The 14014-nt window shown below is 36.8% G+C and overlaps 3 protein-coding genes and 1 pseudogene across 6 annotated transcripts; 1 reads left to right on the top strand and 3 right to left on the bottom strand.

Annotated features, from left to right (window-relative positions):
* Positions 1 to 422: 422 nt before the first annotated feature.
* LOC106448680 (protein REVEILLE 4) lies at positions 423 to 2644 on the bottom strand. 4 transcript variants are annotated; one of them, XM_013890548.3, is made up of 8 exons: positions 2328 to 2644; positions 2174 to 2231; positions 1977 to 2100; positions 1745 to 1864; positions 1504 to 1629; positions 1318 to 1427; positions 942 to 1001; positions 423 to 775 (listed from the first exon to the last, which is right to left on the bottom strand). In XM_013890548.3, the coding sequence occupies exons 1-8, from the start codon at positions 2600 to 2602 to the stop codon at positions 734 to 736; spliced, it is 915 nt and encodes a 304-aa protein (XP_013746002.2). In that variant the 5' UTR covers positions 2603 to 2644; the 3' UTR covers positions 423 to 733. The 4 variants fall into 4 exon arrangements, with proteins under 4 accessions (XP_013746002.2, XP_022554150.2, XP_013746008.2 ...); XM_022698429.2 differs by having other exon boundaries at positions 1745 to 1903; positions 2328 to 2618; XM_013890554.3 differs by having other exon boundaries at positions 423 to 762; positions 2328 to 2618.
* A 5498-nt stretch (positions 2645 to 8142) lies between these two features.
* On the top strand, positions 8143 to 9901 carry LOC106448669 (putative F-box/LRR-repeat protein At5g02700). Its single transcript, XM_022700293.2, has 3 exons — positions 8143 to 9090; positions 9185 to 9358; positions 9526 to 9901. The coding sequence occupies exons 1-3, from the start codon at positions 8155 to 8157 to the stop codon at positions 9820 to 9822; spliced, it is 1407 nt and encodes a 468-aa protein (XP_022556014.2). The 5' UTR covers positions 8143 to 8154; the 3' UTR covers positions 9823 to 9901.
* A 61-nt stretch (positions 9902 to 9962) lies between these two features.
* On the bottom strand, positions 9963 to 10677 carry LOC106361981 (annotated as a pseudogene).
* A 1085-nt stretch (positions 10678 to 11762) lies between these two features.
* LOC125583994 lies at positions 11763 to 12738 on the bottom strand. The gene is made up of 3 exons (XM_048751687.1): positions 12177 to 12738; positions 11965 to 12038; positions 11763 to 11912 (listed from the first exon to the last, which is right to left on the bottom strand). Exons 1-3 carry the CDS (start codon positions 12736 to 12738, stop codon positions 11763 to 11765), a joined length of 786 nt encoding a protein of 261 aa, XP_048607644.1.
* Between the last annotated feature and the right edge of the window lie 1276 nt (positions 12739 to 14014).

The following is a 14014-nucleotide window of genomic DNA, read 5'->3' as shown; positions in this document are numbered from 1 at the left end:
AGTTTGTTGGCGAAGGCGAGAAGAGACGAATCTTTGGATTTGACCTCACGCGCGACCTTGGATCACTGGAAAAAAATAATAATAACCCACTTCTCAAACCTTTAGAGCGAGCCAGAAGGTTCTAAATATCCTCTTGAGCCAGACCAATACGATTTAATATCCCGGTTATCGTTAAGGAGAAAGGGTTGAGTATGTGTGGGTTTAGTGGTATTTGCTAGCTGATACATTGTCTTTGGCATCAATATATGACCAGAAATAACCAATCGTCGAAAGTGGGGAAAGAAAACTACGAATTACAAAACGCATGAACAAATAAATATATATATCAAATAGGAAAATACAAGGTGACCATTTTTCTACTACACACTATAAATTTATCTACCATGTGACACAATACATCAAATGCAGAGAGAGAGATCATATAGCCAATAGTAACTCCTTATAGCAGCTGAGCCGAAAGATTAAAGCTTATATATGCGGTAAGGTCTAGTTTACATTGATGTGGGAAGGATGAGGTATAAAAACCACACTTACTTAATATATATATATATCACTTGTTTAGTTCTTGGCCAGCGATCTCATACTAGAGCTAAAAGCTTAAGTGTTCTGAACCTTCCTCTAATATACAAACCACACTTACTTTATAGCTGATATACACAGTTGTTGTGAGCAAGAAGTCCTTCAAAAAGATATATCACTTGTTTGGTTCTTGGCCAGAGTTCCCAAACAAGAGCTAAGAGCTTAAGTGTTCTGAACCTTCCTCTGCAGCATCAGACTATATCAAGGTTAGATTACATCTGTTTCAAAGTGTGTAATATACGTCTCAGAAAGCACAACAGTCCTCATTTTAATCATTGGAATGTTTAAAGAAGTAACACACATCAAGAGCGAAAGAGACTTATGTAACAAGCATGGAAGTTATGATAAGTTTTAACACTTACAGAAGGTTCGAAGTCAGGATTTGACATATTCACTGTGAGGTTTCTCATCAATAGCAGTACCTGCCATGCATACAGCGATTAGTCAAGGGTACTATATCAAGAACAATCAACTGGCAGCTACGTATAAGCACCAGGAAACTTAAAAAAGAAAATACTGAACCAAGGTTGTTTATTTGGCCAACATCTCCACAGAATCATGGTACCATACTACCAAGCAAACTTTGTTTATGAAACAAAATCTACAGAATGCAGCCATTACTATTAGATTCAGCTATGTGACAGGCGTACTATAAAGATAAAAGTCGTCTAAATGATGGATGTATCAAAGTCCCACACATCGTACAGCCTAAAGGCAAACAAGCATGTTGTAACTCACAGTTTCGAAATTTATAGGATCCATTTCCTTGAGCTTTTTCATGCGGCCTTTGCTGTCAGGATCGAAGACACTCCCAATGAAGTTATAAACTTCAGCAAAATCAGGAAGACCTGCCAGAAAACAACCATTAGAACAGTGACCTCCACCATAAAACGAAAACTCAGAAACAGTCCGGGAGATAATTACCCTTCACTGAGGGAGCTTGATTCACCGGTCTTAAACCCTCTGAACCTGATAGAGTTCTGCTTGAGCTTCCTATACCAGATGCTGAAGGACTAACCGCAGTTGCTGAGCCATTCGATTCAATAACAACTAAAACCAATAACATTTTCAAGCTGCATTTAGCATATGAACCTTCTTCACATGGAGTAACTCAACTGCCAAACAAAATTTTTAAAAAAAATTGAGTAGAGATGAGAATGCATGCCTTCTCCTCCACAAAGAGTGTCAATCTCATCTTTTGGTAGTATAACGTCGCTAACGGCTATGCTAAGCAATGCAGAGGTATCATCATCCCATGAACCATATCCGGACACGTTACTTATTTCTGGAGGAAATGACATGGAAACGTGAAGCGACATTTGAGCTGCAAGTTCAGATTGAACAAAGTTAACTTCATCTGTCCACCCAAAGTAAACTCTTCTTGTAATAAAACTAACCATTCTTAGATGCCTTTTGAGGATATGGATGAGCAGCTTTGCGCTTAGGCCTAGGGGGTGGCACGTGCTCAAAGGTTCCGTTTTTCTGGACCTTCAAAAAGTACTTTTGGGCATGGCTCCTGATCTGTAGCCAATCAAGTTGAGTGCCAATGTATATAATTATATAAACCAAAACACAAAGCAGTTGATCTCAAAACCTGAATAACTGTCTTTGAACCGACAAAATCTTCAATCTTTTTCCAGTCACGATCAAACCTAAAGACGCAAGACAACAGTGTAAGAAGTATCAGCAACAAAGTGTATTAACGCACATACTAAGAAGAAAATGGAGCAACTTTTCAGCTATATTACAGTTGAAGAGCTTCGAGAAACTTATCGTGCTCTCCTTCAGTCCAACTCTCTCTGGACTTGGAGATCGTGTAAGCTTTCCTCACCTTCTTCTCCGGAGCTTCCGTCGTCGTATCTGTAAGATCTGTGGATGTTTCCGCCGGTCTTTCTTCAGCAACCACCGGATTGCTTGACAGAGACGAGTTCATCGGTTTTTTTTTTCTCAAAGATAGCGACCGTTTAGAGAGAGAGTGAACAGAGGGAGCTTTAGAGAGAGAGTGAACAGAGGATGTCCACATGGCGGGCAAGAAGTTGGTGGTAATAATATGTGGAGACGCTTCGCTTTGAATTTGAGGCCATCCATTTTCCCCTTTTTTATTGATTTAGTTTTAAATTTGTTTTTTACCAAATCGGATTAGATAGACCGGTGTATTGTAAGCACTACACATCCGGTTTGATTCGGAAGCCGTATGAACAGTCTTTCAAAATAGAATTTACTAGTATTGATCCCATGCTTTGCATGAGAATAATTTTGCTTGCAAATAAACATATTTCAGTTAACTAATTTTTTTTACTTACTTAATGTATGTTGAATATATATATATATATATATAGTATATAACAATTTATAAACTCATGTCAGACATAACTAAAACATAGACAAAAACCCATTGAAAGTGGATTAAATATTTTTATTGACATGTTAATTTGACATCATAGTAAAAGATTTATATATATTTTAGTCAGAAAAAAGAAAGAATTACAAATATCAGTGGATAGCCACCCATCATTTTGATTTGATGAAGGCATGAACATAATGATTTTCCATGTTTCAATTTCTTTTAACCAAAATTATATACGTAAAGTATACACACGAATAAGAAGAAAGAAAAAGTATACACACGAAAAGAAATGACCTTTTATCAAAAACTCTTCTTCTGATTTTACAAATGGTTGCATGCATTTGTGATTGACTTCTATCTCTCCTCTTTCTCTCCTCTTTCTCTCTTTCCTTTTCTTAAGTCTCTTTGCTCAAGTCGAATTTCCAGCTCTTCAAATTCACCACGGCCACAATTTCTCGAACTTTTATAGTTCTAAACGGGTTCCAACGAAGCAAGGTCGTGCTCCGCCGTAGTAAGAACTTAGAAATTGATATGAGCATTGGATACATTCAATATGATCCTAATTATGAATTAGGATTTTGAAATTGAAGAAGGAGAACATATAGGTCTTTCATAATTTGTTTTTTGATCTATCGGGGATAGGTTTCCTGGCATTTTTTTTTTATCTTATATAAGAAGAATTTGAGAGATATAAGAGAACTGGCAAAGAAAGATCATAGGCAAAGAAAATTGGTGGGTAGTTTTTAGTGGGTAGTTTTTAGTGATTGTGGTAAAACGGACAATTTTTTCTTCTAAGCATTATCTTGTTTAAATTATTATTTTTTTAAAAAAATTTCACGTGTCAGGATTTGATTCGTCAGACGACTTGCGCTTTAGTATATAAGGGATTAGATTAATTAAATTTTATTTACTGTATAAAAAATTGAATACCTGAATCCCACCAAAAGATTATTAAACGGTCTTGTTAAAATTTGTGAACTTTTAAGCTATTTTGAAAAAATCCTAGATTGTTCTCATGTGTTTGCTTTTATTAGGCTCGTGTTGGTAATTTAAGTATGATTGGCTTTCCTGTGAAAGGGTCTTGTTGATAGCAACAGATCCTATTTGAGAACTTCTCCAATTTTTTTTTTTTTTTGATCCAGTCAACTATGCTTGTGTTCTCGTTATACCAAGTCAACTTTTGTGGACTCAATTCGTTGTTTGTTTTGGAGGGTACAGACTGTTCTTGATCATTTCATATTCTGCTTCACTACTTTCATATTGTATTTAACTCGGTTGCTGTTGTGATCATTTATCAGATAACTCCGAGGAAGCTAGTTCAGGTTAACTCCATCAACAGCGAGTGAAGTGTTTTACCTGTATTAAGCTTAAAGATCTCTGTTTGATATTTTGTTTTTGTTTTTCGTTCTCGCTTAACAAACGTAGACAATTATATGTATATAGTGTACTTGAGCTAGATTTTGCAACATGTTTCACCAAACACTAGTCTTTTTTATGTAAGTTTTTAAGCTCTGAGATAAACCAGCTGCGACTGGATAGAGACACAAGTTTCCCACGCAGCCGAAAGGCCAAAATTGACCAAAATATACAAAGAACAAACAAAAGGATTTAAAACGTATACCAACTCTAGTCCAAAAATCAAACGAGACAACGACGTTACACTAATCATCTCAAATGAACCTTCGACGCAGACAATCAATTATGTATTCTTTGAGAGGTGGATTAAGGTAGCACCTGAAGTCAAAAAGACAACAACTTCACTCTAGACTTGTCAATCAGTAAAATCTTTGCGTCCAAGTGAATAACCTGCAAAGACAAGTCAAAGGTTGATTATAAAACATTTTTACAAAAAGGTTGATTAAAAAAAAGAGCCATCAACTAACCTTGCTGTTGACTGAACCACTAGATTTCATCACTAGGATCTCCTTCTTAGCATGCATTGTTTGTAAAGTCCTACACACAAACTGATATGACCTCAATGAAGCCATCCAAATATCCAGATTGAATTCCCTGATTGCTCTTGGGAATCTGAATTTCCCATCTTCTGACCATGACATGAAGTCATCGACAGACCCAGAACTTTCTCCAACGCATCTTTTCTCTCATTTTCAAATTTATTCAGCACAAACCTTCGAAGTAACTTTCATGAACTCACGTTTGGTGTTTTCACTCGAAGACTCCCAGTGAGGTCTCAATCGCTCAACCATAGCACCATTCTCCTTCTTCATCTCTATGGCTTCTGGTTTAAAGTCAGCTAAAGGAACGGGAACTACATGGTTCGCAATCCTCGCATTCACAACGTCAACCAAAGATTGCAGTTTTATCCGTTCTTCGAAGAGGTGAGCATATACGCCGTCTTCAGCCACGTCCGGTTCTTGAGATCCCAAAGCTGTAGCAATACGATTCAAGAAGAGCTCCGCCGTCTTCAATACTCTCCCGTAGAATGATGCTGAACCAAGAAGCTCTGATATTTCGAACAGTGGGTAGACACATTCACAGGCGTCGTTTCTTGAGTAGGCTTCAACTGCTGCCATTAAAAATACGAGTTTTTTGTACAGATTCTCGGATTCTTCTGCTAGAGACATGAAGATTTCAGCTTGAAGTATGTTAAGACGTTCACTGTGGTTACCACAACGCTCAGCCTCGCTTATAATCTCTAAAGCCTCTATGTATTTGCCTTGTGATTCAAAACGAAGAGCATTTTCGTACTTAGTCTCCATGCTCTGTTTTTTCCAAGAACAAGAGAAACAGAGCGTAGGAAACGTTGAAGATGATGAAGGAAGGAACGTTTATAATGATTGCTTGGTAAGAAAGCCATAAAAATGGGCTTTATGGCCCATTATTTTCCCACAAAGATCCTTAAAACTGTCACGTGCCCTTTTTATTTTGTTCTTTTATTCACGTGCCTTATTTTACCCTTTTCAGAAGAAAATAAATAAATCTAGACATAATTAGAAATATTTTGGGATAACTTAAAAACTACTCTTTTATAGTTTAGAAGTTTAATAATAATACACACATTTATTTTTTATTTTTTTTGAAACTTACACTTTTTAACGTGAAAGATATTTTTATCCAGATTTGAATTAAATCTTTTACATGTTTTTTTGCTAAATTGTAAATATTATTCCAAATGAACAAAGATTTGGTTACAATCAGATTGAATCAGATTTTGCTAACAAGCTGGTTTGTTCGTAGATGCCGCAAAAAAAGATAAAAAACATCTATGAAACACAAAAGTTAACATCAAGCTTACCAATAATGGTTTTTTTTTTAATTATACAGAGGTATCTTGGTCCCACAGAAGTGATCCAGACTAGTGACGTGTTACCACGTGTTAATCCTCTGTCCTTGGCGATGCCGAAATGTTAATTCTCCTGTGGCCGGGATTCGAACCCAGGTGGCGGTACTCACAACTGTAAGCCCTTTACTACTAGAGCTAGAAGCCCCGATTTGGTTTTTTTGAGGTTAACATCACAATAGAACAAACAAATACATTGAAACTCAAATCCAAGCGTTTCTTGTTGCTTCAGAGAAGAGACAAGAGTAAAGCTAAGAGGCAAAACACACGAACTCTCACCCAAAAGCTCCGGTACACCATAGGAGGAGGACATCGAGCAAAGAAACCCAAAGCTAACTCGGCGATATAGACCAAAACACAAACCCGACGTAATAAATGTTTTAATAAATAAAATATCTAGGTGTCACGCTGGCATAAATATTTAAGAGTTTTTGTAATACATGCATTATGAAAGCTAACAGTTCAAATAGTAATAAATGATTTGACTGTTATTGTGGTTTTTTGTAATATCAAAATTTAGCTACATAACAAATATGTTTTCCAAACCCATGAGTAAATTGTAAGGCTTAATGTTGCAGTGATAATCGTAGACGCGCAGTCTGTCTGTTCTCTTTAGTGCAGCTGATTTACAACAGTAGGTACAATTTTTAAGTGGATCTACTGTTTAATTACCATGTTCTAAAACAACAGTCTCTATAGTGAATATATCTCCACCGTCGCGTAACAGAACACGTTTTCTTTGTGCTCGAGCCTCGTCAATAGCTAATAATATGAATTGAATGTATTACGTACATCCTAAAAATTAAACTAATGTAAAATTTGGAAGCTGCAGAAACTTAATCAAAAAGCACAAATAGCGTAACTTTCTGTTTCATGAGACTGAGGGAAATAAAGTCAAAAGTAGGCCATCAAATAATATAGACCGTGATTGTACACGTAAATCATCTGTAACTAACAGTAACAGTAATTATTAATTAAGACCACTAACTTGGGTTCTAAAAGAAAAAAGGCAAAAAAATAAATGAGAAAAGAAAAAAATAGACAGAACTGCTGCTAGGAACGCCATACGTGGCAGCTTTTTATAAGATAATCTTTAGGCAAAAGGGGAAAAAAATTAGGGCGTGGTTCTTTCACCGATTGAGAAATTTCAATCCCTCTGAATTTTTTTTGTCGACTTTGTGTGTTGATTTTCACGCATGCAACAACACCATCGAAGTTCATCCATTTTCACGTATTAAGAATCAAAACAAGCTTCTTCTTCGTTTGAGATGGCATCGGTTTCAGGAGGTACCGTCTCTTCCCTCTTCACCAAAACCGCCTCAACTTCAAACCCATCTCCCAAACTCCATTCCTCTTTCTCCAGGGTTATCTCTCTTTCCTTAAACCACTTGAATATGATTCTGAACTTAGATTTATCTGAAAGTATGAATCTTTTTGGTGTTTAGAGAACTGGGTTTCAGGGAGTTTAGTTTGAAGATTCGAAGAAGAGTGTATCAGAGATCTTTCCTGCATCCGACCGAAAGATCGGAGTGCTAAACCACACAATTAACTATTAAATTAGTCATTAGAGCTTCTAATGGGTTCTTACCATTGGAGTTGCTCTAATGTCTCTATATATATATGTTCTCAAAAAAGTCTATATATACACTCAACGTCGGTTCATTATTTTGTTTTATTTAGAAAGATAATTCCATCTACAATAAAGATAATTCATTGTTTTGTTTTATTTTATTCAGAAAGATAATTCCATCTATAATAAGGATAATTCAATAAACAACTATGAATAAGGGAACTACAGTATTAGAAATCTTTGTCTTATATAGTTGACCATGTAATAATTATCCATAAACAAAATATCATCTATACAAAATACTTTTATAAGTTTCGTGCTGTGTAAACAAAATAAAACCTAATCATCATAGTTAGCATGGCGAAAAGGCGAGGGAAACGTAGCCGTCGACAACGTCGTATATTAAACCCCCACCGCAAAATCCAACAAGTTATCGAAGGAGCAGATTTCATAAACTCTATGCCAGATGAGATCCTCAACCATATTCTCTCCTTTATTCCCATCGATCTCGCCATCAGAACGTCCGTCTTGTCCAGACGGTGGAGGCATGCATGGTGCGAATTACCTTGTCTCCACCTTAGAACGACCGCTAAGGGGATAGACCAAACCTTGCTTTCCTACAGGAGACTGAAAATCATGAGTTTTAAACTTTGTGTGACCCATAAAGTCACTGAGCCCCAGTTTAATAGCTGGGTCGAGTTCGCTATGTCTCGCAATGTGGGGGAGCTGTCTCTGACCGGCCTTTTTTTTTATTACGAGACTTATGGTTTCCCGGATTGCTTCTATCTTAGTTCCTCCTTAAGGCAACTCAATTTGGTGGATTTTGATATGCTTCCTGGATGCACTGTGTCTTGGAACTTCCTAAGGAGGTTGACATTGAGTAGTTGTAGTCTCTATGATGAATCTATTGCTAATATTCTCTCTGGCTCTCCAAATCTTGAAACCTTGCAATTGTTTTACTGTGGTGGTTTACTTAAGCGTCTTGATCTGAGTAAATCACTGAGTCTGAGAGCACTAGAAATATATGGCTGGTCCCAGCGTTCAGGTCAGATGGAGATTGTAGCACCGCACATCCATTATTTGAATTTGAAAAACTCTGATGTGGCACCATGTACTTTAGTGGATGTCTCCTCTCTGGCCGATGCTATCCTTTGCATTGGCTTGAACAGGTACCGTCCTTTCAAGGCTGGTTTTCAACAATATGCTGATGTTCTTCAGACCATTGTGCTTAAGATGCTAGCAAAATTGCAAAACGTAGAGAGGCTTACGTTTTGTGGGGGATACCTTCTTCAGGTATTATATGTTTGCACCCTATATTAACTTGTTTCGTTTTTATTTATTTATTTATGTTCCATTAATTATTTTGACCTTTTCATCATTGTGCTAGATTCTATCTCTCGCCATGCTCTGTGGTGTTCGTTTACCGAAGCTCAAGGTCCAATCTTTGACTGTTCAGACAAATTTTGCTCGATCTTTTATTCCTAGCATAGCAAGGTTACTACAAAATTCACCTGGATTGAAGAAGCTTGAAGTACACGCAACATACGTGAGCTATATCAAGGTATCTTCACCAAAAAACTCGTTTATTTTCTTGGAATATTCCATAAAGAGACGAACCATGTCTTTAACTCCTTGTCATGCTAATCAGTATATAGGAATTGTATTTTTGGTAAAAAAACACCTGTACGTGCTAGTATGCTTTGGAGTAACATGTTCTCTGCTCTACAGGATGCTGATTTGGACGAGTATTTAAGAATATCACAAGGCTTGGATTCAGACACATGTTGGAGATCAAAGCATGAGGTGTTTCCTACCACAAGCCGGATGTATTCCATGTCGGATTGTAATGATGCAAAGATGAAACTCTTAGGTTCGTTCCTGAGATTGGTGCTGAGAAACGCAAAGAGACTAGAGAAGATCGTTGTATGGCTGGGAGATTCTTACTTTAGTGATGAACAAATGGAGCGGCTTCTGATGGTTGGGACACTTTCTCCAAACAATAATGTCTCCATTGAGTTCAAATGACGCAATTGCTAAAAAAAATTTCATTATTGTTTTGTTTAGTAGTCTTAATCTTAACTAGATTTTGATTTGCCTTTTAAAAGGCGGGATTTGATTCTTTGATAAATATTTTATTTTATATAGTCTATAAATTTTATATTATATTATGATTTATGAATCATTATTACTATGCTAAGCAGTGCAGAGGTATCATCATCCCATGAGGTACCGAGTTCAGATAAAACACAGTCTAACTTATTTTGTAGTAGAACAAACCATTCTTTGATGCCTTCTGAGGATAAGGATGAGCAGCTTTGCGCTTAGGTGTAGGAGGTGGCACGTGCGCAAAGGTCCCGTTTTTCTGAACCTTCAAAAAGAGGCATGGCTCCTGATCTGTAGCAAATCAGAGTAGGCACGTTAGGATTAAGTGGTGAAACGCGCCAGTGTATATTACATCAAAACCAAAACTCAAAGCAGCTAATCTCAAACCTGAATTACTGTCTTTGAACCAACAAAATCTTCATTTTTTTTCCAGTCACGATCAAACCTAAGGAAGGACGCAAGACAACAGTAAGTAGTATCAGCAACAAAGTGTATAATTAAGTCACATACTAAGAAGAAAGATAGCAACTTTTTAGCTATATTACAGTTGAAGAGCTTCAAGAAACTTATCGTGCTCTCCTTCAGTCCAACTCTGTCTGGACTTGTATATCGTGTAACCTTTCCTCACCTTCTTCTCCGGAGCTTCCGTCGTCGTCTCTGTAAGATCTGTGGATGTTTCCGCCGGTCTTTCTTCAGCAACCACCGGATTGCTTGAAAGAGACGAGGTCATCGGTTTTTTTCCTCAAAGATAGCGACCGGTTAGAGAGATAGTGAACAGAGGGAAGAGAGAGATGAGAATGTCCACATGGCGGGCAAGAAAATAAGAGTCATATAACCAATTTTTGATTGGTGGTGCATGGTTTATTTCTGTTATCTAACTCCGCAATCTTTGGTTTTGGCAGGTAGTGTACTAGCTAGTTTTATGATTCCCTCTCTGGCTACTTGATTCTCCTATTATTTTCTGCAATTAGAAGCCCCCTTGTGTAGTATCTTTGTTAAGGTCGATGTTTGGTCGTGGAGCAAAGGTTTCGTGGTCATGCAATAATCTTCTCAGATAGACGGAAGCTAAGTTGTCACCAGATGAGATCATGTGAAAGTGAAACCAATGAGTAAACTATAGTTTTCATCGTGTTAGGACCTAGGAATTCTGAAGTGGCTGGTGTTGACATATTCTATGTTGCAGGTGCTGCTAAGCATAGACTTTTATTTCATTGAACTATTTGTGAATGTGGATGGTCCTTTTTAACACTGCTTGTTCGTATCAAGCACATGCAGCAGCAATATAGTTTTTTTTACGCTGTTTCTGACATTGCGTTCCTAAGACCAAATACAATGGTGATACTCCCACATGAGTCCTTAATCATATTTTAAGCTTATTTTTTATTTTATTTTTATTTTTCAATAGTTAAGGATTCGGATCTAAAATACTCGTCCGATGGTGATCCCGAAGAAGGAGTCCTTAGGAATAAAATAATATTTTAAAAAAAAAAAATTAAAATTGAAATTTTATTAATTGCATTATTAAAAAAAAATACAATGATTTAATAATATTCCAAAGAGAACTAATTATTAATCTTGATTACCAAATTTATTCCAAATGTTTTCGATCAAATCATTCTTCAATCGATCATGAGTTTGCCTATCACGAACATCATTGCGGTCGGGAAATGTATCATTGAACAATGTAGGAATTTCGTTTAGGACCTCCGAGGTTCTGGAAGATTCTCCTTCTTGAAAATCTGAAATATTAACCCGGTTTGTATAACCATCTCGTTCATCTTCAACTATCATATTGTGTAGTATGATACATGCTCTCATAATCTTCCCTATCTTCTCTATGTCCAATGTACGAACCGGGTTTTTCACAATCGCAAACCGAGCTTGCAATACTCCAAATGCCCGCTCGACATCTTTTCGGGCTGCTTCTTGCCATTTAGCAAATAACGCTTGTTTGGGACATTGAGGGAGTGTGATAGATTGGATAAATGTTGACCATTTTGGATATATACCGTCTGTGAGATAGTATGCCAACTTATACATGTGTCTGTTGACCATGTACCTTACCCTCGGAGCTCGACCTTCTAAAATATCGTCAAAAACAGGAGACCGATCGAGGACATTAATATCGTTTAAGGTACCTGGAAGACCGAAGAAAGCGTGCCATATCCAAAGATCTTGTGAAGCTACAGCCTCTAAAACAATCGTCGGTTTTCCGGATCCACGTGTGTATTGTCCTTTCCAAGCGGTTGGGCAGTTTTTCCACTCCCAATGCATACAGTCAATGCTCCCGACCATCCCTGGAAAACCGCGTTGCTCTCCAATATAGAGTAGTCGTTGAAGATCCGCCTTTGTGGGTCGTCGTAGATACTCATTGCCAAATAACTGTATAACTGCGTCAGTGAAATGATGTAAACAAGAGTGTGCTGTGGTGTCAGCAAGTCGGAGATATTCGTCAACCGAGTCAGCCGCTGTACCATAAGCAAGCAGACGAATAGCCGCCGTACACTTTTGAAGTGATGATAGACCCCACCTCCCGGTTGCATCTTTTCTCTGCTGAAAGAATATAAAGTTCTGCTTGAGGGCTCTAACAATACGCATGAATAAATTCTTTTTCATGCGGAAACGTCTTCTAAATATTTGTGCCGAGTATGTCGGGTCTTCACTGAAGTAGTCATTCCATAACTGATCATCTCCTCCTTCACGGTCTCGTTCAATATAAGCACGGTTCGCCTCATCATCGGGTTGGTCCTCCACTATGTCGTTGTAGTAATCTTCAACGATTTCATCAACAAGTTCGTCTATTCTTTCGTCTAGACCATCGGATGAAGATGATGACATTTTAAGAAGTCCTAATATGTTAAATAATTAATTTAGAAATATTAGGATTATTATAAAACTTTAATTTTGAACTTTTTTTAATAAAATTTATCATATTTGGAATATTATAAAACTTTAATTTTGAACTTTTTTAAAAAAAGTTCGTCATATTAGGAATATTATAGAACTTTAATTTTGAACTTTTTTTTATAAAACTTGTCATATTACTAATAATAAAAAAATTAAATTTTGAACTTTCATTGATTCTTTTAAAGAAATTTTTGGGTAGAAACTTCAAATTTTTAAAAATCCATTTTGGTTTGTGATTTTACTAACCGTTTGTGATCGACTTGTATGGTTGGCACTGGTCTTGAAATTATTTTGCCTGCGTTTAATATGTTAACACAATTATTCATGTTAAAACATAAATTAACAAAGGCAAGATTATGAACACAAGATTATTAACAAAGTCTAATATATAACAAATTTTCGAAAAAAGACTTGTAGTATTCATGTTAAAACATAAATTAACAAATGCAAGATTATGAACATCTCCATAAATTAACAAATGCAAGATTAACAAATGCAAGATTATGAACATCTCCAGTCAATGGCTTCTGCATTCCACCGAGTAATCTCAGCTTCAGCCGCGTACATCTCACCTTCGGCTTCAAGGAGGGAGGTTAAGTCTGGAGAGTGTGAGGATGAAGAAGGCTGGCTGTAACTGTATCGTCCCATTATCGTTTATCTGCAACCAAAACAAGTAAACACTTAGTTAAGGACCAATAAAATCAACAGCAAAAAACGAGTAAGAACAATTTAAAAGCACAATAATCAAAAGCACATGAACGAGAAGGTAGCAAACCAACGACAAGGAACAAATACAATATCAAAAACAGTTAAGAAACGACAATCCATTGAAACCCGATACGGTTTCAATCCGTATAAGACACAGAGAGGAGATCCGAGACCGATACAAACCAAAAACGTTTCGAAACCCTATCTAAACCCCCAAAGAATCCCGAAATCGATTTATCCCCAAATATTTTTGAAACCCTAATTTGAAAATTTTCTCAAATCGGTCGAAATCCGAGAACCAAACCCTTAATACACAACAAACAAGATGGAGAGTGATCTCTAATCGATAAATCTACGAGTTAAAGCTTCGATTTACCTTACACGAGCCGAGGAAGAGAGATCGAGCAAAATCGTCTCGAAATCGCCTTTCTCTCGAGAAGAAATTTTTTTTTCGGTTTGGCTCGAGAATGATTTTTTTTTTTCGACCCTACACAAACCA

The sequence above is a fragment of the Brassica napus genome, chromosome C3 (assembly GCF_020379485.1).
Source record: "Brassica napus cultivar Da-Ae chromosome C3, Da-Ae, whole genome shotgun sequence".
Taxonomy (NCBI): Eukaryota; Viridiplantae; Streptophyta; class Magnoliopsida; order Brassicales; family Brassicaceae; genus Brassica; species Brassica napus.
Note: the sequence above shows the minus strand (reverse complement) of the source record. Positions and strands in the feature narration are given on the sequence as shown.

Coding starts and splice junctions, on each gene's coding strand:
- LOC106448680 (XM_022698429.2), bottom strand. CDS start 2,602: ATGTGGACATCCTCTGTTCACTCTCTCTCTAAAGCTCCCTCTGTTCAC. Junction 2,232..2,327: donor TTTCTCGAAGCTCTTCAACT/GTAATATAGCTG, acceptor TTGCGTCTTTAG/GTTTGATCGTGACTGGAAAA. Junction 1,904..1,976: donor TCAAAAGGCATCTAAGAATG/GTTAGTTTTATT, acceptor CTGAACTTGCAG/CTCAAATGTCGCTTCACGTT.
- LOC106448669 (XM_022700293.2), top strand. CDS start 8,155: ATGGCGAAAAGGCGAGGGAAACGTAGCCGTCGACAACGTCGTATATTA. Junction 9,091..9,184: donor GTGGGGGATACCTTCTTCAG/GTATTATATGTT, acceptor TCATTGTGCTAG/ATTCTATCTCTCGCCATGCT. Junction 9,359..9,525: donor CATACGTGAGCTATATCAAG/GTATCTTCACCA, acceptor TCTGCTCTACAG/GATGCTGATTTGGACGAGTA.
- LOC125583994 (XM_048751687.1), bottom strand. CDS start 12,738: ATGTCATCATCTTCATCCGATGGTCTAGACGAAAGAATAGACGAACTT. Junction 12,039..12,176: donor GATGGTCGGGAGCATTGACT/GTATGCATTGGG, acceptor TCGGTCTTCCAG/GTACCTTAAACGATATTAAT. Junction 11,913..11,964: donor TAGAAGGTCGAGCTCCGAGG/GTAAGGTACATG, acceptor ACTATCTCACAG/ACGGTATATATCCAAAATGG.